The following is a 20,867-nucleotide window of genomic DNA, read 5'->3' as shown; positions in this document are numbered from 1 at the left end:
ATAAGCCAATAAAGAAATATTCAGAATACGTTTTTTCCAATTAAATATGCCTCTCCACACTCAACTCCCCACAGGCATCCTAACATGTCCCCCTCTGAAGAATGTACCTGTGCTGGATTAAATATGGCCAATAATTTTCGGTAGTTCCTCCTATCAAGGTTCACCCCTTGAACATGGGCTTGCCTTGTAACTTGCTCTGACAAAGAGAATGTAGCAGAAGTGATATCATGTGAGTTTCAGAGCCTATGCCTCAAAGGCCTTGCAGCTTCCACCTTTACCCTCTTGGAACACTGCCCTGACTCTATCATGTACAGAAGCAAAGTCTGGCCCACAACGGGTGACGGGCCATGTGGAAGATGACCCAGGCAACAACCAGCACCAATTGTCAGCTACAGCTGCATTACTGACTCCAGGCAAGACCACCAAAAGAATGGGCTCACCAAGCCCAGCCTAAGTTGCTGAGCTAGAGAATCATGAAAAACATAGTTGTTTTAAGCCACTAAGTTTTTGGATATTTTGTTATGCAGCAATAGGTAACTAATGTAATACCCAACCTCTCCACCCAGTTGAGAACCATTAACCTACAATCAACTACCAACTCTAAAATTTATATGAATTTTATGACTTTCAGGTTACCATTCCCACAGGCCATACCCACCACCCAATACCAAGACTCTGATTCTTTTCTTCTCTGCTAAATTAAGGTTATATTAATTCCACAGGGAATTAGGATTTCTTTAATTCCAGGTGTTTCTGCCCACAAGTCAGTGAGAGGAACTCACCAGGTCCATGTGCTTGAGACTATCAAGCAGCTTGCAATTACGGTTCTTTAGTCGATGGGCTTCATCAATGATGACACAACGCCATTCAATCTCACGAAGCTCGGGACAGTCTGACAAAATCATCTCAAAAGTGGTGATCAGGGCATCAAACTTGTATGCACCCGGGATGAGGCGCCCCTAAGCATGAAGGCAATAAAGTCAGAAAAGGCCTAAAATGTACCTAAAGGAGATGCTCTTCCGAATCACACATCCGTTTTTCATATTCAGGCAGGCTTAACAGGAAATACCAACTGCACCACCACCCACCTCTGCCACTGTTCATCTTCCTGATAAACAGTGCCAAATCACTGAGTCTAAGATACGCTGCTTCCTCAGCACACTCAGCTTCTTGGGAAAATGACAGACTTCACTGAATGAAGCTGGACATTTTTGACTCTGCTGCATGCCTACCTCATGTATTTCAGCCCTACACCTTCTGTTGGTAAACACTAAAATCCACAAATGTTGAGTGCTGCTGAAACATACAAGATAAAACTAAAAGTGAAATAGCTAATGTAGTATGTGATAATATTGGTTACTATCTAAAAAGTGGACAGAAGAATCCAATTATCTTAGCAAAATTAAGAGCAACAAAATACGACTTGAATAAATTTGGTTTGGTAGAAATAAAAACCACAGGAAACTAATGGTAGGAAAAAAAGTCTCATAAAATTCAATGTTAAGAAAAGATGGGGCTTCCCTGGTGGCACAGTGGTTCAGAGTCCGCCTGCCGATTCAGGGGACAGGGGTTCGTGCCCCGGTCTGGGAAGATCCCACATGCCGCGGAGCGGCTGGGCCTGTGAGCCATGGCCGCTGAGCCTGCGCGTCCGGAGCCTGTGCTCCGCAGCAGGAGAGGCCACAACAGTGAGAGGCCCACGTACTGCAAAAAAAAAAAAAAAAAAAAGAAAGGACATGGCTTACGTTCACCACCATATGGATCAAGGAATTAATAAAGGAGCTAAATGAATTTCATTCTGGAAAATTCTTTCTTGATGAAAACATCAATGCTGATAAAACTCTATTTTAAATATATGTATTCATAAATAAAGTCAGAATTTCCACTGGATTAAAATGTCCATTGGATAAAAAGAGCAAAGTAAAAAAAAATGCCCTGCACAACCTAAACAAAAATTTTGCCTTAAATCACAGAGAGTCTCAATAAAAGTCTTTGATTCATATAAAAGCCTCTAAAATACCAGGTACCTTGGCCTACTCTCTAAACCATAATATTTGTATTACATACAACTCACCCGTGAATCTTTGCAGTACATTTCATACTGCTGAATCATCTGCCGGCTGGCCAGACTGCCATGGTACACAATAGTGTTCATCTCTGTCCACGTGTTGAATTCTCTCTCCCAGTTAGTAATTGTGGACAGTGGGGCAATGACCAGGAAGGGGCCATGGATGCCCACATTATATACCTCCTGTAAGAAGGCAATGGACTGAATGGTTTTGCCCAATCCCATCTCATCAGCCAGGATGCAGTTCTGCCTGCAGATTCATCACGGAAAAAGAAAAGCAAGTCAAAAGAGACCACCTTTTTAAAAAGTACTTAAAAAGAAATTGTTTCAACAGAAAATAAATAAAAATAATCTCAGACTAAGCCTATATGTTATGGTCCTACTCTTTTCTTTACCTGTTATACCAATTAAAGAGCAGCCAATTGACCCCTTCCAACTGATATTCCCTTAATTGGTTTCTGTTTTTATACTCATGTGACAACTCCAACTTCTTCCAGGCACTTGCTTGTGGACGATTCTAAAAAATAGAAAATTTGAATAAATGGCATGGAGACACTAACGAAATTATGTAAACTTACTAGGTAGTTCTAATAGTTGAAGTCAATTCAAAAACATTACCATGTTAAATATATTCAAACTCATGAGTCCATAATGACACTTTTAAAAAAAAAGAGGAAGAAGGAAAGAGAAAAAGCCCACTGATCACTTTTGGAGGGTGCTAAGGAAGTACTTCATTATTTTGAAACTGGGAAATAAAGGATAAGGTAAATAAATAAAGCATTTATCCTCCATTCCTATACCATCTGTACCTTAGGGTAACCAAACAGTAGGTGAAACGTATTTCTTTTTACAGAAGATTCTGTCTAATAAATGAAGAAATGACAGAATCACCATTTAAAACTCTTTAAAGAATGGATCTCAACAATGAACAAAAATGGCTGATATCACAAAAGACAACCAATCAGAACCATCTATAAAGTGGATTTAGTGGTCTCCCTCCCCAACCTGATGCAGCCTCTAGAACAGTGTTATCTAATGGAACTGTCTACAATGATAGAAAATGTTTTATATCTGCCTTTAGCCACATGTGACTACTGAGCATTTGAAATGTGGCTGGTGGCTACTGTATTGGACAGAACGGCTATAAAAAGTTCTAACAGACATTACTGCTCTACATCTAACTATTTATGTGAAATATAAGGGACAGAAAAGGTACCAAGGGGAATGTAACTGGCAAACTGACTATGGAAAACCCTAGAGAACAATCACCTGGTTTCTTCAAGAGAAAACTGCAAAGGAGGGAGAGGAGATCAAGGGGAAACTATAATTAAGAAAGATATATATGAGATATATGTTAACTAATAGCAATATATAGACCTTACTTAGAATTTAATTCAAACAATTTAACAACAGTTAGAAGATAATCAGGGAAATACAGTGATCGCTTACTTGATGATATTTAGGGATGGTTAAATTTTTTCAAGTGTAACAATGGTACTATTTATCTTTTAGACATAAACACTGAAATGTTACACATAAAATGAAGGAATCTGAGATTTATTTTAAAATAATCTGGGAAATGGGGAAATGAGTAGGTAGAGAAATATGTGAAACAAGATTGGCTATGTGTTCATTGTTAAAGTTGGGTGACGGGTACATTATACTACTTCTTCAACTTTTATATATGTTTGAAAATTTCCATAATAAAAAGCTAAAACAAAGAAAATTAAATCATTGCCTATATGGATTTTACAATCTAAATGCAGATATACTTACCACCCTTTTGAGTTCTGGGTGCCTTGACTGGATCCGTTTAAATTCTCGAATCTTGCCCTCATCAACATCCTCTTTTAGCTCCCATGTACTATCCTCATAGGGCAGAGAGCACCATTTTACCAAGTAGTAAATTACAGGCTAAGAGAGAAAAAAGCCAAAGCCTTAATGAAACGAACGATTCTGTGTTCTCTGCCGTGATTAAAAGATAAGAATTTGACTAAAGAATCAGATCACAAAGTGTCAATATCTAAAAAGGTGCCAAAAAAGTCAGGCTGAAAACACCAGACAGAGGCTCACCTGCTGATGCACTGTACTATTTATGGCTCTGATCCTGTTTCCAGACAATTTATCAGAATCTGAAAGTGAAATTTCTACCCAGCACTATCTAGAACACTAAGCACTGAAACATTAGGCTCATCAACCAAGCAGATTATACAAACAAAAAAAATCCTTTATTGTGTTCAATTAGATTGAAATTGAATTGTTGAACTGAATTAATTATTGTTAATTATTGAATTAAAAGATATGGTAGCCCTGTTTCATACTATCCTCCTGGCACCAAATTTGATACAGTAGAAGCCAGGCTACTGTAGAAGCAAAGAACAGGTTAAATCCATAGGAGCAGAGCAGGACTGAAATCACTGGGCTTCTGAGCTCCTGGAGCTCTCAGCGCAGATGCTATTTCAAAGAGCAGCCACATGGTGGTAAAGAGATTTTCTTGCGAGCCCCAGGAAGCTAGGAGATAACTCCCAAGAGGTATCCCCGAAGAGAGCTAAGAGTGAAGAGGAAGGAAGTGCTGAAGCTCCAACTACGGTGCTATGCTCTATGTAGGCATTCTAGTGCAAGGGACGGGGCAGTGACCAGTGGTAATATGGCTCCTATTCTCACTACTCAAGATGACTGATCACGGACCGGACTGCATTTCCATATTTGGCTTATATGAATCGAGAAGAATTAGACTGGGCCTAGTGTAATCACCAGGAAATCTTTAATTATCAACTCATAGAATACCCCTTAAAACAGCCAGCAAGAAGTATGAAGATATGTGTCTCAATAGAGATATAGATCAAGGAATACCTAGAATTAATGTAATATCTCTTTGACCTTTTTCTTTACTGTAGTGACTCAGGTCACTTTCTACATAAAGACATTTGTCCACGTCACATATTTCCAGCACCCTTACTCTTCCAAGGACTTTAATATTTATTATAATATTTATTTCCACTATTGGGTAACGTAATAAGGATGACAAACTCATTTTGGAGAGGAGGGGGAAATGGGCAAACAGAACGTTTTTATCCAATACTGGGAACATAAATTACAGTACCAGGGTACTAAAACACTTTCATCTGTCATACTGGTCCCAATACATTCCAGAGGAGCCTAATCAAAGTCCAATTACTTTTGGAAGATGAAGGTGTAAGTATAGTGATAGAGAGCATAAGATTTTCAAGGCTGGGAAGGCTGAGATCCTGAAAGTGATGAGAATAATTTAACAGTAGCTAACCTGTCCTAATAACTGGTCCATTCCACTCTCACCTCCCACAAATGAACAATAAGCAGTAATTCCCACCCCTAACCCCAAAAGCAGAAGATATGTTTTCTGAGGCATTCTTCTTAGGATTTAAAGACACTGAATTGTAACGGGCCTTGGACATCTAAGGTTCTATCTGAGAAACGCTGAAGGCTTATAAAATAAACTGGGAATTTTACAGAGGGAAGACTTTGACTCTTAGGTCCTGTACAGATGATATATGGGAGCAAGTCATTTAGCTTGTGAGTGAGCCCAGCCCACCATCCAGCACTGATGTCTTAACAAGGCTCTGCTACCCACTCTGTAAGCAGTGACTGAAGTGAGGACAACTTGATGAAATGTGGCCCTGCAAAGTTAAACCAACAACTATGACTTGAAGTGAGAAGAGTTCTAACAAAAAGGTGGGTCATGGCCTAAGTAAATTTAAATAAGAGCAATGCTGGATTCACTGGTGGCTTAGATCTATACAACTCTTATTTGGAAAATGAAAAAGTGATTAATGAAAACATATCACCTAGTGTTTTAGCATATCTAAAATCAGCTACCCAATCTAAGAAAGCTTTAGTGCTGTGGTTCCCAAATCAAACTATGCATGAGAAGCCCTTGGAGAACCAACTTAAAAATACAGATCTCTGGATCCCACCCTAGATATACTGAATCTGAACCTGTGGGAATAGGACCTCACATCTGTTTAAAGGTACTGACACAAATGCAGTGTATCTGTTTTAGTGACAAATGAAAATGCATTTAACTGATGCTAATCTAAGTACAGGAAATAAATAATTCTCAACAACATGAAGAAAGCTATGAGTCTATGCAAGTATTTTTATATTCACAAATTTGGAGATTCGTAAAGTATCCCTTTCTCCATCCCCACCTCTCACCCCCAACTGAAGGTCAAGGGTCTCCCATATAAAATCTGTGAGAAAATGAGGCCAAGGTTAATGAGTCTTTGTAAAACAGCTCCCAGATATTTGAGAATCTTTCATTTTAGCCTCTCTCTGTTCTCCTTTACCTTCCCAGTATCATTCTAAGTATCTCTCAGAAAAATTCAAAAGTACCTTTTCAGTCCAAGAAATTTTTCAGCCATATCTGAAAAATAAAGGATGGGCAAGCAGACAGGCAGAAATCTTTAAGAGGCCTTTCATGTTCCTCCACGCCCCAACTCACCTCCCCATTGTCCTTGTCAATGCTGTGAGACTCATCCAATATCCTATCCACCTCTACATAGTCTGGGTTGAAGGGCTCTTCGTCCTAGAGGAATTATGAAACCAAACAATAAGACCAAAAGATCACTGTCCAGGAAACACACTCCTCCATGCAACCTTTAGCTGATAACCCTACTTCAAAATTTATTAAGAGAAAAGAAGGGAGTTCCCCATTTTCATAATACCACATCCTACACACTTACCTGTATTTGCATCTATCCTCTTGCCTGTTACCAGATAAAGTGTCACTACTCCCTAACAGAGGCCATTCTCTCCATATATGCTTTGGATTCCATTCCTTCTTGCCTTCTTAGGAATCTCTCTCTACTGGAGCATGCCCATAACATACAACCATGCTTGACTATTTCTCATCTTTTCTTTAATTAATTTATTTATTTTGGCTGCGCTGGGTCTTCATTGCAGTGCGTGGGCTCTTCATTGTGGCACACAGTCTTCTTTAGTTGCGGCACATGGGCTCTCTAGTTGCGGCACGCAGTCTCTCTAGTTGCGGTGCGTGGGCTCTAGAGAGCATGGGCTTAGTTGCGGTATGTGGGATCTTAGTTCCCCAACCAGGCAACTTCACGTCTTAAAAAGACCTCCCTGACTCTACATCCCCCTCCAACTATTCTTTTGTTCTGCTTCATACCCAAACTTTTCCAAGAGTTTTAAACACACTGTACCTCCATTTCATCACTTCCTTCACTTACTTGTCCACCCATTCCACTCTTCTTTCTACTTCCATCACACAATGAAACTACTCTTGTCGAGGTTATTAATGATCTCCAAATTGCCAAACATAATGGAAACGTTTCTGTACTCACCTTAATTTACCTATACAAAGTATTAAACAATTCATTATTCTCTCCCCAAAGCACTCTCTTCCCTAGGCTTTTCTGAGACACCATATTCTCTTCGGTAGCCTTTATTTTGGTTTCACTTTTTGTTTTGGCCAATTCTCAGTCACCTTCACTGGCTCTTTTTTTCCTAAGTCACTGGTATCCAACTTTGGGTGGTATCCCAAGATAAATAACCCAAGGCTTCAAAGAAAGATCTCCAAGAAACCTTAAGGAAAAAACTCTTTCTTTCCTAAGACACTTTCCCCCTGATTTTTGTGACATATCTTTTTCCTAATCTTTCTCCTACCACTCTGGCGAACAGTCCCTTCTTCACCTGGTCCTCTAAATCTGTGAGAATTGCTTAAGGATTGGCCCTGGGCTTACATCCATTGCCTTATAGAAAGAAATTTTTAAAAGTACAGAACTACTAGAAAGTATAGAACTTTCCCCAGGGTGACTCTATTCATTATTAAGGCTTTACTAATTATGTATATGCTGATACATTCCAAAGTTAAACTGCAGCCTAAAAAATCCAGATTTGTATATCTATCTCCTTGATAGAAATGTGTTACAGAATTTTCTTTTTTGTGTGTGTCACAGAATTTTAAGCTTAACATGGTCTAAACTAAAATCTTGATTTTCCCCAAATCAGTTGCTTCTAAAATCTTCCATTCTTTAATAAATGACTCTACCTCAAGCCATTTGCTCAGACCAGAAACCTATCTATATAAGCCATCGCACCAAATCCTGTCAATTCTACTTTAAAGTAAACTCAAATCTATCCATTCTCTCTAACCACTGAAAGCACTCTGCTATAAGCCTTAATTTCTCATCTAGAAAACTTCAACAGCCTCCTTACTGCTCATCCTACTTTCACGCTTACTCTTCTCCAATCCGAAGTCTAGATGATCTTTTTTTTTAATAAATTTTATTTATTTATTTATTATGGCTGTGTTGGGTCTTCGTTGCTGTGCACAGTCTTTCTCTAGTTGCGGCAAGCGGGGGCTACTCTTCGTTGTGGTGCGCGGGCTTCTCATTGCGGTGGCTTCTCTTGTTGCAGAGCGCAGGCTCTAGAGCGCAGGCTCAGTAGTTGTGGTGCACGGGCTGTTGCTCTGCAGCATGTGGGATCTTCCCGGACCACGGCTCGAACCCGTGTCCCCTGTGTTGGCGGGGAGATTCTTAACCACTGCGCCACCAGGGAAACCCTAGATGATCTTTTAAAAATGAAAATTGGGGCTTCCCTGGTGGCGCAGTGGTTGAGAGTCCGCCTGCCGATGCAGGGGACACGGGTTCGTGCCCCAGTCTGGGAAGATCCCACATGCCACGCGGCAGCTAGGCCCGTGAGCCATGGCCGCTGAGCCTGCGCGTCCGGAGCCTGTGCTCCGCAATGGGAGAGGCCACAACAGTGAGAGGCCCGTGTACCAGAAAAAAAAAAAAAGAAAATTGGATGTGCTTTCACCTGTTTTAAATAGTCCAGTGGTTTCCCCCTTTGCACTTAGAATAAAAACAAAACTAAAAGGTCTATAAGCACCTGCTTGCCTAAATTTCTGATCTCATTTCGGGCCACTCACTCTCTATTGTACATCAATCCCACTGTCCTTTCAGTTCCTCATCCTGTCTCAGGGCTTTCATATATTGCTATTTCCCATGCCAGGGATACTATTTACATGTGTTCATGGTCTTGCTAACTCATTCATAATTCAATTCTCAGTGAAGTCTTCACTGATTATCCAAAGTAGGCATTTTTTAATTAGGTCTTCCTGTGCTCTTTCTTTCCTGGCACTTACCACAATTTGAATTATTTTTAAATCTCTCTCTCTCCCCATTAGACAGTGAGCTACATGAGAACACAGACCATGTGTGATTTGCTTACCATAGTGACTAGCACATAATAAACAATGAATAAATGAATAATTGATTTGGTTAAATGGCCTACCTATAAAGGCAAAACTGGCATACAAGCCAGTTAGCAGAGCTTGGCTCAAGGGTCACAAATTATATATCTAATACCAACTGGAATGGGATTAGTTTCATCATACATTTCTCAAATTAGGCTTTAAAAGAACACAGACCAAAAAACAAAGAAACCCCCAAGACACAATTATCATTATTTTCATATAAAAAGATATTATAAAACCTACATGGCCCGACTTGCCCTCTCCAAGTGATGTGGAAAATAACTCATTTATTGGCAAACCTGGTGATATAGTTTTTTCAGATGTATTTGGCCACAGCTGGGTTTTTTTGCTGAAAGCTATACATTATTCCTTCTTTCACTCTTTCTTACTAGCTCCTCTTTAGGTTTTTTTTTTAAATAAATTTATTTATTTTTTGGCTGCATTGGGTCTTTGTTGCTGCACGTGGGCTTTCTCTAGTTGTGGTCAGCGGGGGCTACTCTTCGTTGCGGTGCGCGGGCTTCTCACTGCAGTGGCTTCTCTTGTTGCAGAGCACGGGCTCTAGGCGCGCGGGCTTCAGTAGTTGTGGTGTGTGGGCTCAGTAGTTGTGGCACGCAGGCTCAGCAGTTGTGGCACATGGGCTCTAGAGTGCAAGCTCAGTAGTTGTGGCGCACGGGCTTAGTCGCTCCACAGCAGGTGGGATCTTCCCGGACCAGGGTTCAAACCCGTGTCCCCTGCACTGGCAGGTGGATTCTTAACCACTGTGCCACCAGGCAAGTCCTCCTCTTTAGGTCTTAAGAAGCTTTGAGAAAGAATTCTTCTCAAGGCACTCAGTAATGAAAAATCCCATTTTGGGAAAGGTATATGTATACAAAGCTTTCAAAGCAAAATCGAGAGTTAAAATACAGCTCAAGAGACCCTTACGGATGTTCCAGTACTTAACTAGTAGTAACACTGGGTATGGTGTATTAAAGCTCCTTTATCACTATTTCTAGTTATACTGGATTAGAAATTTGAGAAAATAAATGTTCTCTCTTAATGATATGGTTGCTTCTGTCTACAGATACCATCAACTGCTGAAGACTGACATTAGAGGGAGAAGAATGCCGCAAGTGGACCAGAGGTCAGTTTACCATCTGTTCTGAAAATACTTCATGAATATCAAAAAACTCAATTTCCAAGTAACCTATAACTTATAAAAATACCATATTTAGACCTGGTAAAACAAAGCCTGGGGCAATTAAGTAAGAAAAGTCCAACGATCAAAATGAACACTTTATACCCATATATACAAAGCAATTATGAGTCTTTTGAAGAATCAGTCAAGGTTGATAACCCCAGTAATTTATGCTTCTATGAAATAAATGATAGGCAATACCTATTCCTAATTACCTCATGGAAGAAGTGTCTCATCTGAGCCATTTTGGTTTTGAAGCGCTTTAGTTTTTGATGGATCCTCTTATCCTTCTCTAGTTGGGAGATGGTAGCCCACTCACAATGTAGATAGGAGCTAAAGGGGATGGAAATAGCCAGTCACAGTGTGAGAAAGGGGAATTGGTCAGCTAGTGTCTGAGATGTGGGGATTAGCCAGAAGCAGACATAAGACTATGTGCTTCAATGGGGAGACAGTCTCTTAGGTCAGTGCTTCTTAAACTTGATTTTGCACACAAACCACCTGGTCTAGGGTAGGCTTGAAAGTTCACATTTCTAACAGGCACCCAACTGATGCTAACTCTGCTGGTCCACGGATCACACTCTGAGTAGCAAGGTCTTAATCTTAGACTAACGTAAAGAGGATTTTACAAGGGATTTTAGCAGGAACCATCCTCACCCCACCTTTCTGCAGGTAAATATAGAGTCAATTCCTGAGCTTCTCTCTGAATAGACATTTTCCTCACCAAAAACAGGTGAGGAGACTATAAAAAAAGGGACACATTCCCACCCAGGATAGACTATACAGGAGAACTTTTTAGAACCCTGAGGAATTTGGGGTGAAAAGCTTTTTTGCACAGATCACATACTAGTTCTTGTACTTGACAAAGAATTCTTCTGCTTCAGTATATTGTCCAGAAGGAAGCTGAGAAGAAAGAAATTACAGTTACTAAACTTATTTGTCAAAGAGAACTTTTCATTTTAACACACATGGTAGAGCTTCATACCAATGCTCCCAGAATATATTACTGACTAAGGGATTAGAGAACTTAATCTGGTATTTCAATGCTGGAGGCTTGACAGCTGGAGAAAATAAGCCCTTTTCCAGTTTAAACAAATAAGTGAAAGAAGTGGCAGTAAGACAGTTCCTACTTTCCACCTAACTTTTCTCCACCATCTCTTGTAACTACACTGTAGCAATATAGCCTGACATCCAAAGGTGCTCATTACATACAGCCTGTAACTGCAGCATTATGGGCTGACATTAAAAATATAGGCCTCACCTCCTTCTTCACAATACGCATAGAAAGCACTTTGTCTACAATGGCTGCATCTTCTTCACTGGGATTCTCCTGTAGCAAAAGATGCAGTCAGTCAACAGAGATTGTGAGCAGCAAGACAAAGGTCTCAAATTGCTTAAGTTCTCAGCTTACCACAAAGAACTGCATGGAAGGCAAAGTCTCGCCATCTGGTTCCTGCACTGGCTCAGGCAGGATAGGCTCAGTTTTGATTGGACCAGTTACATCTACTTCTTCTTCTTCTTCATCATCTGTGATCTTTATATCCAGATCCTCTGTATATTTTTTCCGTTTAACTTGGCGGTTTGAGCGTCTCTTCTATAAAGGCAAAAATGGTTAAAATAACTGCTTGGGTCTCTCAAGGAGAAAACCTTTAAAACTATTCGCCTATAGTCATATACTTAGATTTGACTCCAAAATCCCTATGAAAAATTAAACCAAAAGATGATAAATAGCTTATTTATCAAATTATGTGATGTCAAATCATGTAACTTATTCTATGTACTGAATATATATTAATTTGCTGAATTGTTTTATCAAAGTATCAGATTCCACCTGAAAGTAACCTATTGGCAAGGGGCTCTTAAAAAACTGAAACAGGACTCTCAACCTGCAGAGTGCAATGAACTTCACAGGAGGACAACCCTGGAGTGCAAAGGTGCAAGAACATTTTGTTTCTAATTGTTCCTTTGTTTTAGTTCTAAAGTTTTTTTGTTTGTTTTAATAAATAGGATCATACTGTATGTATTGTTCTGCTGCTTACTTTTCTGTTAGCATTTTTCTTGGAGATGTTTTCCATATCAATACATTTCAAATCTGCCTTATTCTTTCAAATGGCTGAGTAAAAGATTTTTTAATTAAATAATCTAAGTAATACTTGCAGCTCATGATAAAAAAATTAGGAAGGATGGAGAGACAAAATTATTATTTTTCAATCATGATTATAACCCCTGGAAAACCCAAAATCAAATGAGTCATTAGAAGCAGAACTACTGAAAATGAGTAAACTTGCTTGGCATAAAATTAATTTTTAAAAATCAATAGCATTCTTATAGAGGCTAAGACAGAAAATACAATAAAAGAAAATATTCTTTTTCTGAGAAAATATTAATTATCTTAAGCATTAAATTTAGTAAGAAATATATAAAAGCTATGTGAAGAAAACTTTAAAGCGCTATAGGACATTAAAAGAGAGTTGAATAAATAGTGAAATATATATACCCTCCCTAATCACATAAATTTGAAAAACAAAATTAACAGAATTTTTTAATTAGATAAGCTGATTCTAAAATTCAAATGGAGAACTAAACATCTAAGAATAACCAGGAAAAATATGAAAAAGTATACTTGGCCTTACCTGATATTAAGGACAATATAAAGCTATACTAATTAACACAACTTGGTACCTCTCCAAGAAGAGATAAACAAGTCAAGGAAATAATGTTCAGATATAGACTAAAATACTTATGTGGATTTAGAACATGATAAAAACAGAACTTCTAATCAGTGAGGAAAAAGTGGATTATTCTATAAAATGGGATTGAAAACAGATGACTAGCCGTCTAGTGGATGTAAGAAACAAATCTACAAAAAGACTGCAAGATTTAAAAGTTAAAAAAAAGACATAAAATTTCTAAAAGAAGATGTGGAAGAATTTTTTTTTATAATCCTGGAGTAGAGAAGGTGTTTCTAATAAATTGATCAATTTGACCTTGTAAAAAGTTTAAGATATCTGAGTAATATCAATATAATCCATCATAAACAAAGTTGAGACAAATAATAAACTAGAGAAAAAATGCCATATGATACATTTCCCAAGCATAAAGAGGTCTTTTGAATCACTAAGAAAAAGATCAACACAATAGAAATATGGGCAAATAACATAAATAGTTCATAGAAAAAAACAGAATGACTTTTAGTGTAAAATGATGCTCACACTCAGAATAAAATTGTTACAACTGAAAACTAAACTGAGATCCCCCTTTTTTTTTCTCTTGCACCTAACCGAGTGGCAAAAATCAGAAAGTTGGATCAAATATTTGAAACAGGAACGCACACATTGTTGGTGAGAGTACACACTGGCATGAAGAAAATTTCTATAGAAGAAAATTTGACAATACCCTTTGATCCAACAATTCCACTTCAAAGATATTATCCTACAGATAAATTTGCACATATATACAAATCTCTGTAGCATTACTTGTGGTAGTAGAAGACCAGAGAAAACCTAAATGCCTATCAACAGGGGATTGGTTAAACAAATTACGCTATAGTCAAAATACATGAAGTGACAGTGGAACTCTCACTGTTGGTGGAAGTGTAAAATGACACAATCACTTCGGAAGCTGGCAGATTCTTATAAAGTTAAATGGTTAAATGTTTAACTACCCCACAGTCTATCAACTCCTGGGAATTTAGCTATGAGAAGTGAAAACCTATGTCCACAAAGTATGTGTACTGAGACGGTTCATTGCAGGCTTACTCATAACAGCTCCAAATTGGGAACAAACCAAATGTCTAATAGAATGAATAAACACTGTGCTATATTCATAAATAAAACTGTTTCTCAAGAAAAAAAAAAGAATGAACTTCAGATACATCAACAACATGAATAAATCTGAACAACATTATGCTGAAAAAAGTGAGACCCAAGAGTACATACTACGTGATTCCATTTACATGAAGTTCAAGAACAGGCTAAGTTTAATCTATGGTAATAAAAAGGGGCACAATGGTTGCCTATGTGGAGGTGTGGGGGAGAGGATGGTGAACTGACTGAAAAGAGGGTACAAGGGAACTTTCTGGGATGATGGAACACGGGATGTCATTAAATAATCTCTCGGGGCTTCCCTGGTGGCGCAGTGGTTGAGAGTCCGCCTGCCGATGCAGGGGACGCGGGTTCGTGCCCCCGTCTGGGAGGATCCCACATGCCGCGGAGCGGCTGGGCCCGTGAGCCATGGCCACTGGGCCTGCGCGTCCGGAGCCTGTGCTCTGCAACGGGAGAGGCCACAACAGTGAGGGGCCCGTGTACTGCAAAAAATAAAAAAATAATCTCTCTACTTTGGTGTATATTTCAAATTTTTCATAATAGAAAACAGAGTGTGAGGAAGAATGGCTAGATCTATCTTTTTGATAAAGAACTACCTTCAAGATATATTGTTGGAGAAAAAAAGCAACAGTACAGAAGAGTAGGTATGGAATACATACAGTAAGTGGTAGTGGAATTAGAGTGCTCATGGAAGTAAAGAATATTTCTGGAAAGATACACAAAAATAGTAACAGAGGTTACCTCTGGAGAAAAGACCTGGGGGACTGTGAGGTCTCCATTGCTAACACTGGTATTACCAATGTTGTGGGCTTAATTGTATCCCCTCAAATTCTTATGTTGAAATCCTAACCCCTGGTACCTCAGAATGTGACTGTATTTGAAGACAGGGCCTTTAAAGAGGTGATTAAGTTAGGGTGGGCATTGATTCAACTGGATTTGTGTCCTTAAAAGAGGAGGGAATTTGGACACACGCAAAGACACCAGGGATATACGCACTGAGGAAAGACCATGTGCGGACACAGTGAGAAGGTAGCCCTCTGCAAGCCAAGGAGAGAGGTCTCAGAGGTAACCAGACCTGCTGACCTCTTGATCTTGGACTTCTAGCCTTTAGAACTGTGAGAAAATAAATTTCTGTTGTTTAAGCTACCCAATCTGTGGTATTTTGTATTGTCAACCCTAGCATATTAATACACCACTTTTGAAATTTTTTAAATCTTTGTATTTCTTGTATCACAAAGATTTGCCTTCAGTTTGTGTTTTGTTTATTTAACCCTTTGTTTATTTAACAAACACATATATAACTCTTACTAAGCTCTCTTACCTAAACACTGTTCTATGTGCTTTATAAACATTTACATTTAAGCCTCCTAACAACCCTACTTGGTAGATATTACTATCTGCATTTTAGAGATGAGGAAATTGAGACACCAAGAGGTTAAGTAAACTTGCCTGAAGTGACAATGTTAGTGAACAGTAGCGTTAAGATGAGAACCCAAGAAATCTTGCTCCAGTCTGTGGTCTTAACCACTATGCTGTTTAGAGAATTTTGTTGTTGTTGCACATGCGTAATTTTTTTAAAAAATATATTTATTAATTTTTGGCTGCATTGGGTCTTCGTTGCTGCGCACGGGCTTTCTCTAGTTGCGGCGAGCAGGGACTACTCTTTGGGCTTCTCATTGTGGTGGCTTCTCCTGTTGCAAAGCACAGGCTCTAGGCACGCGGGCTTCAGTAGTTGTGGCACTCGGGCTCAGTAGTCGTGGCTCGCGGGCTCTAGAGCGCAAGCTCAGCAGTTGTGGCACACAGGCTTAGCTGCTCCACCGCATGTGGGATCTTCCCAGACCAAGGATCGAACCCATGTCCCCTGCATTGGCAGGCGGATTCTCAACCACTGCACCACCAGGGAAGTCCCATGCATAATTTTTATACAGTTAAATGTATCGATCTTTCCCTTTATGACTTCTGAATTTTAATACTCTCCTTAGAAAGATCTACCTGATTTTACAATTATTTAAAAAAAATCTTATCCATGTTTTATAAAGGTTCATGATTTCAATTTTTGCATTTAGACCCTTGATTAAACTAGAAATTGTTTTTGTTAAAGAGTAATGCAAGAAATCCAATTTTATTTATTTCTTCCTAAATGTGTAGCCAGTTGTCCTAACTTAATTTATTAAATAATCTTTCTTTCCATTGATTTTATTTTTTTATTTTTTATTTATTTATTTATTTTGGCTGCACCACACGGCTTGCAGATCTTAGTTCCCAGACCAGGGATTGAACCTGGGCCCTCGGAAGTGACAGTGCAGAGTCCTAACCACTGGACAACCAGGGAATTCCCTCCACTGATAATGGCCTTTTAACTCATATACTAACTTCTCATAACAACTATTTGAATCCTCTTCTAGACTCTATTATCTTTTACTAATCTCTTATTTCTTCTCTAATTTTAAACTCTTAGTAATTATTATTTCATAATGTACTCTAATGTCTGTTAAATCTAGCTTTTGTCTCATTCTCCTTTTCAAAAATGTCTTGGCTATTCTCACATGTAAACATACCCCAGAAGAACCGAAGTCTCAGTTTATCAAGGTATTGAATGCATATTACGGAAGAGGGGATATAAAAAAATAAATAAATAAAATAAAATTCAAATCAAAAGAAAAAAAGTTAGAGGGGAGACATTTATAAAGTACTGATAGCTAGTGAGGCACCTGAGGTTTGTTTAGTCCAAACCTCCATTTTTCAAATAAAGAATTTACACATAGCTAAGTAACCTGGCCAGGCCCATTAGAGCTACTTAGAAGTACCACGGGTCTCCTGAATCATTAACAACACATTCTTTCCATGGTTGGAAACTAGAGCCAAAGATGGTACCATAAGGCAACAGAGATAGAGGACTAAAGTTCTTCTGGTCCAGCTTGTTTTATTCTCTTCCCAATGTTTCTCATCTTCAAAAGGCAGCAAAAACATTGTACCTTAAACACCCCAGTTCTCAGCACCAAAACCCTGAAGTTTTGGCAAGAATTGAAAACCCTGAAGTTTTGAAAGAAGTAAGGCAAAAGGGGGATAGCTGGACAGTTCTAAGAGAAACCAAAGTATTGCCATACCCAAAACAACAATCTTGCAGCATAATTTCATATTTGCTTAGTCTTTGAAACACTGGAATTTGAGAAAATGAATACTGCTTTTTTATAGTAATATGCTTTTTGCCTAAAAAGAATTCAAATTTAAAAGACATGACCATGACCAGATCTTGCCTCTTCTACTTTTTAGGACTACCTCTGGTTTAGAAAAACTGGTGAAATGTGCATAGGCTTATCGTCTCTCAGTATCTATTCTTGGTCTGTCTATCAGAAGTAAAACATGATTTTTCTCAGTAAGTTCTTCAGGGCTCCTTTTACCTGAATGCTGCTTTCTTCATCTTCCCGGGGTGATTGTGCAGGCATGACTTCCACATCTGAATTATCAGATGAGGTATTACGCTTTCTCTTCTTACCCACCACAGGAGTGATGGTGCTAAAAAGGAAAAACCAAATTCAGTTACAGTGAAGGCAAGGAAAATTTAGGAGTAAGAAAATATAATTAATCTAAACCATCACGTACAAAGTCTCCAGGCATAAGTGTCTAGATCTTCAGTCTGTGGGACACACAGCTATTGAGCAGCGTGTTTGAAAAAAGAAGACATTAGGGTTTCTAAAATACCAGCTGACCTTTACACCAGATCTGACAAATCTCTGTTACCACTGTATTCACAAATACCTGAAGAAAGGTAGAATAACACAGCAGAATGAATTCTTGACTAAGAATTACAAGGCCTTGTTTTAGTTCCAGTTCTGTCACTAGCTGGGCATTAGTTTCGTAAGTAGCAAACACTGATGATAACATCTGGCCTGACAGCTGTTGAGGATCAAGTAAGATACCAGATATGAAACTTGCTTTTTAAAGCTGAAAAATCCTGTACAGATATGAAGCATTATTATAATTACACCACAAAGCCTGAAGAATCTCAGGGAGTGGAAGCTAGAGAGAAAGGAGTGAAGCTACAAGACACGGAAGGAATTCTTGTCAATTGTGACAAGAATTATGTGGCAAGCCATGGTTCTGTCAAGACTGCTTAAGGCTGACAGTGGCTGCTGAAATCTCCCCAGTTCACAGATGAAATGTAAGAACAGGGCAGCCATGTCTACAGCAGCTCTCTTTTACTGGTGTGGGTGGTAGGAGGCTAGTGAGAAGTCTTCCACACAATGGTGATACAAAATCGGGAAGAATATAGAAAAACACAGGCACAGCTTTTAAATGTAACCCCTAACACAAGACTGGCTATCTTTCCCGTGCCTTGGTGTTCACTTGGGACAGAGACAAGAAAGGCCTTATTATCTTCTAATGATAGAGAGATCACCTTGAGCTTTGTTGCTGCTGAATACAACACGAATTTTAAAATGTATGCACTATCCTCAAATGTCCCGTCAAAAGAGCAAAGGGTGGTACTTACTTTAGCTTACTCTTGCCCTTGGTTTTGGAGGTACCAGATGTTTTGCTCTTCTTTGGCTTTTCTTCCTTGAGCCTCTCCCCACTGCTCTTCTTCCTGCGTTTCTTTTCACCTTCCTCCTCAGGCCGAACGCTAGGCAACTCATCCTCATTCAGGACTCGAGGTATGTTCTGTTCGCCCCGGGCACGGGCCCTAGCAATGGCCTCCGCTACAATCCGATTTGCTTTCTCTTGCTTCTTCTGGTGCTCCAGCCTACGGTTTTCCTCGATTCCCGTCTTGCCCCCCGTATGAGGAGCAGAGCTTGCTGGTGAGGACAGAGCTGCCACTTCACTGGCACTTAGAACTTTAACTACGGAGAGCCCAGAAGAGGCCCCTTGGGAAGAGCCGGCCTACAGAAATAAAGACACTAAAATTTCAACATGCTTGTAGCTGAAAAACCTGAATAAAACAACTCTGAAGCAGGTAGGCTAGAAACGTCAGTTCTCTAATTCCTCAAGAACCAGACTCAGACCAAGTCTTACTGAACCTAGAGACACATTCCCCCCGCTCCAAAAAAAGTGTTTTTTGGTGGGATGCAGATGAGAAAAGGCAAGAACTGTGCCAAATTAACCTTCAATATACTTAAGCCATGCTCCTAATGTCAATACTCATCTCCATAATTCCAGAAAATTTTCAAACAATACAACCAACACTGGTCTCTAGGCTAAAGGTAAAAAAATTCAAATTCTACTCTTGGCCTACCTTCATCTCCCTGGGGGTGAGAGGAAGGACAATCACTTGGCCTCTTTAAGGCTATTTCTTTATGTTTCAAATGAGAGGATATTTCCAGTCATTTTCATTTCACAAGAACATTAAGAAAAGATTGTAAATGAAACGGTTCAAAGACAAATACCAGACAAATCATCTCTGATCCCAAACCCAATGATAACCCTCAAATCTTTTCATGATGTAATTACAACACGGTTTCCACGGGTGAAGGAACTAAAAGTCTGCATGTCACTTCAGAGGTATGAACCTAGACTGGCCCCACGTTCAACAGTGAGTGACTGCCGAGGGGAACAGCCAGGGACTAAGGGATGTGCTTCCCTTCTTCACTATGGAAGTCTCACCTGGGGCTGCAGCACCACCTTGAGCGGTACTGAAAGTCTCTGTCCCGGGCCCTGCCCTGGTCCCATTATCTGAGCCTGCTGCACAGAGGAAAGAGCCACTGGCTGGGCTGAGGATGGCTGCTGGGGCTGTGGCTGCGACGACGGAGGCTGCGGTACAATCTGGATCTTCTGCTGTGGCGGCTGCACCTGCAGCTGGATAGTCACTACTTTGGCCGGCTGCCCCTGGGCATTCTTGGCTTGCGTCAGGGCTGCCAGCTGGTTGCCCTGTAACACTATCTTGCCTGGCAGACTCCCCAGCACGACGTGCCGGTGTCCTTGGGGACCTCCAGACTGTGGCTGCTGGAGGACCAGCGTGATGCGTTTCGATTCACCCTAGAGTGAAGAAAGGAAATTGCAAGAGAGGTAGAACATTAAAGAATGGCAGACCCCTTAACGTTTACACCAGTTTTCCTCATCCTAGAGTTACAACAGCTGAGGGTCAGAAAGCACAGTATAATTCCTTCTGTTCATCCTCCTGTCTTTCCTGATAAGATCTTTTCTATATAACCTCTGCCCAGCGGGTATCAAGCCTGTTCTTGAAAAACTGTTGGGAGGCTCGCTCTATTTCTATGGCAGTCATTCCATTTTCTGGAAATCTATTAGAACAAAAGTCTATACTGAACTGAAATCCACCTCCTTATAGCTTCTCTCCACCAATGCTACTTATCTTAATACTGTCTTCCCCTCCCCCCAAACTCTTCTGGCCCTTGATTCAGAGAATAGAGCCTCTATTTTCTTATACTAGAAACTAGCCTTTTCACTGGGCAAAGTCAGAGGAGGACAATCTTAGTAATAAGAACAGGGGAGAGATACACATAGCTTCCGTAAGTCTTGCAAAAAATAAATGTAGTTTTCCAAAAATGATTCTTGTTCCCATTGCATCCTATATTACTCATATAACTTTATATCATACATTAT

At 39.6% G+C, this 20,867-nt stretch overlaps 1 protein-coding gene across 7 annotated transcripts in view; it reads right to left on the bottom strand.

Annotated features, from left to right (window-relative positions):
* The window catches only part of CHD8 (chromodomain helicase DNA binding protein 8), a 56,569-nt gene that overhangs the window by 16,485 nt on the left and 19,217 nt on the right, over nucleotides 1–20,867 (bottom strand). For all 7 annotated transcript variants that reach the window (XM_082854961.1, XM_082854957.1, XM_082854955.1 and 4 more), the window contains 12 exons: nucleotides 19,911–20,282; nucleotides 18,805–19,190; nucleotides 17,714–17,828; nucleotides 11,900–12,082; nucleotides 11,750–11,818; nucleotides 11,336–11,391; nucleotides 10,707–10,824; nucleotides 6,546–6,629; nucleotides 3,842–3,979; nucleotides 2,461–2,582; nucleotides 2,072–2,315; nucleotides 783–959 (listed from right to left, as the gene is read on the bottom strand). In XM_082854961.1, the coding sequence (XP_082711087.1) occupies nucleotides 783–959; nucleotides 2,072–2,315; nucleotides 2,461–2,582; nucleotides 3,842–3,979; nucleotides 6,546–6,629; nucleotides 10,707–10,824; nucleotides 11,336–11,391; nucleotides 11,750–11,818; nucleotides 11,900–12,082; nucleotides 17,714–17,828; nucleotides 18,805–19,190; nucleotides 19,911–20,282 (2,064 nt within the window). The remainder of the gene's footprint in view (nucleotides 1–782; nucleotides 960–2,071; nucleotides 2,316–2,460; nucleotides 2,583–3,841; nucleotides 3,980–6,545; nucleotides 6,630–10,706; nucleotides 10,825–11,335; nucleotides 11,392–11,749; nucleotides 11,819–11,899; nucleotides 12,083–17,713; nucleotides 17,829–18,804; nucleotides 19,191–19,910; nucleotides 20,283–20,867) is intronic.

Source organism: Leucopleurus acutus (genome assembly GCF_964270905.1).
Source record: "Leucopleurus acutus genome assembly, chromosome: 1".
In the NCBI taxonomy this organism is placed as follows: domain Eukaryota; kingdom Metazoa; phylum Chordata; class Mammalia; order Artiodactyla; family Delphinidae; genus Leucopleurus; species Leucopleurus acutus.
This window is presented reverse-complemented; position numbering and strand designations above follow the sequence as displayed.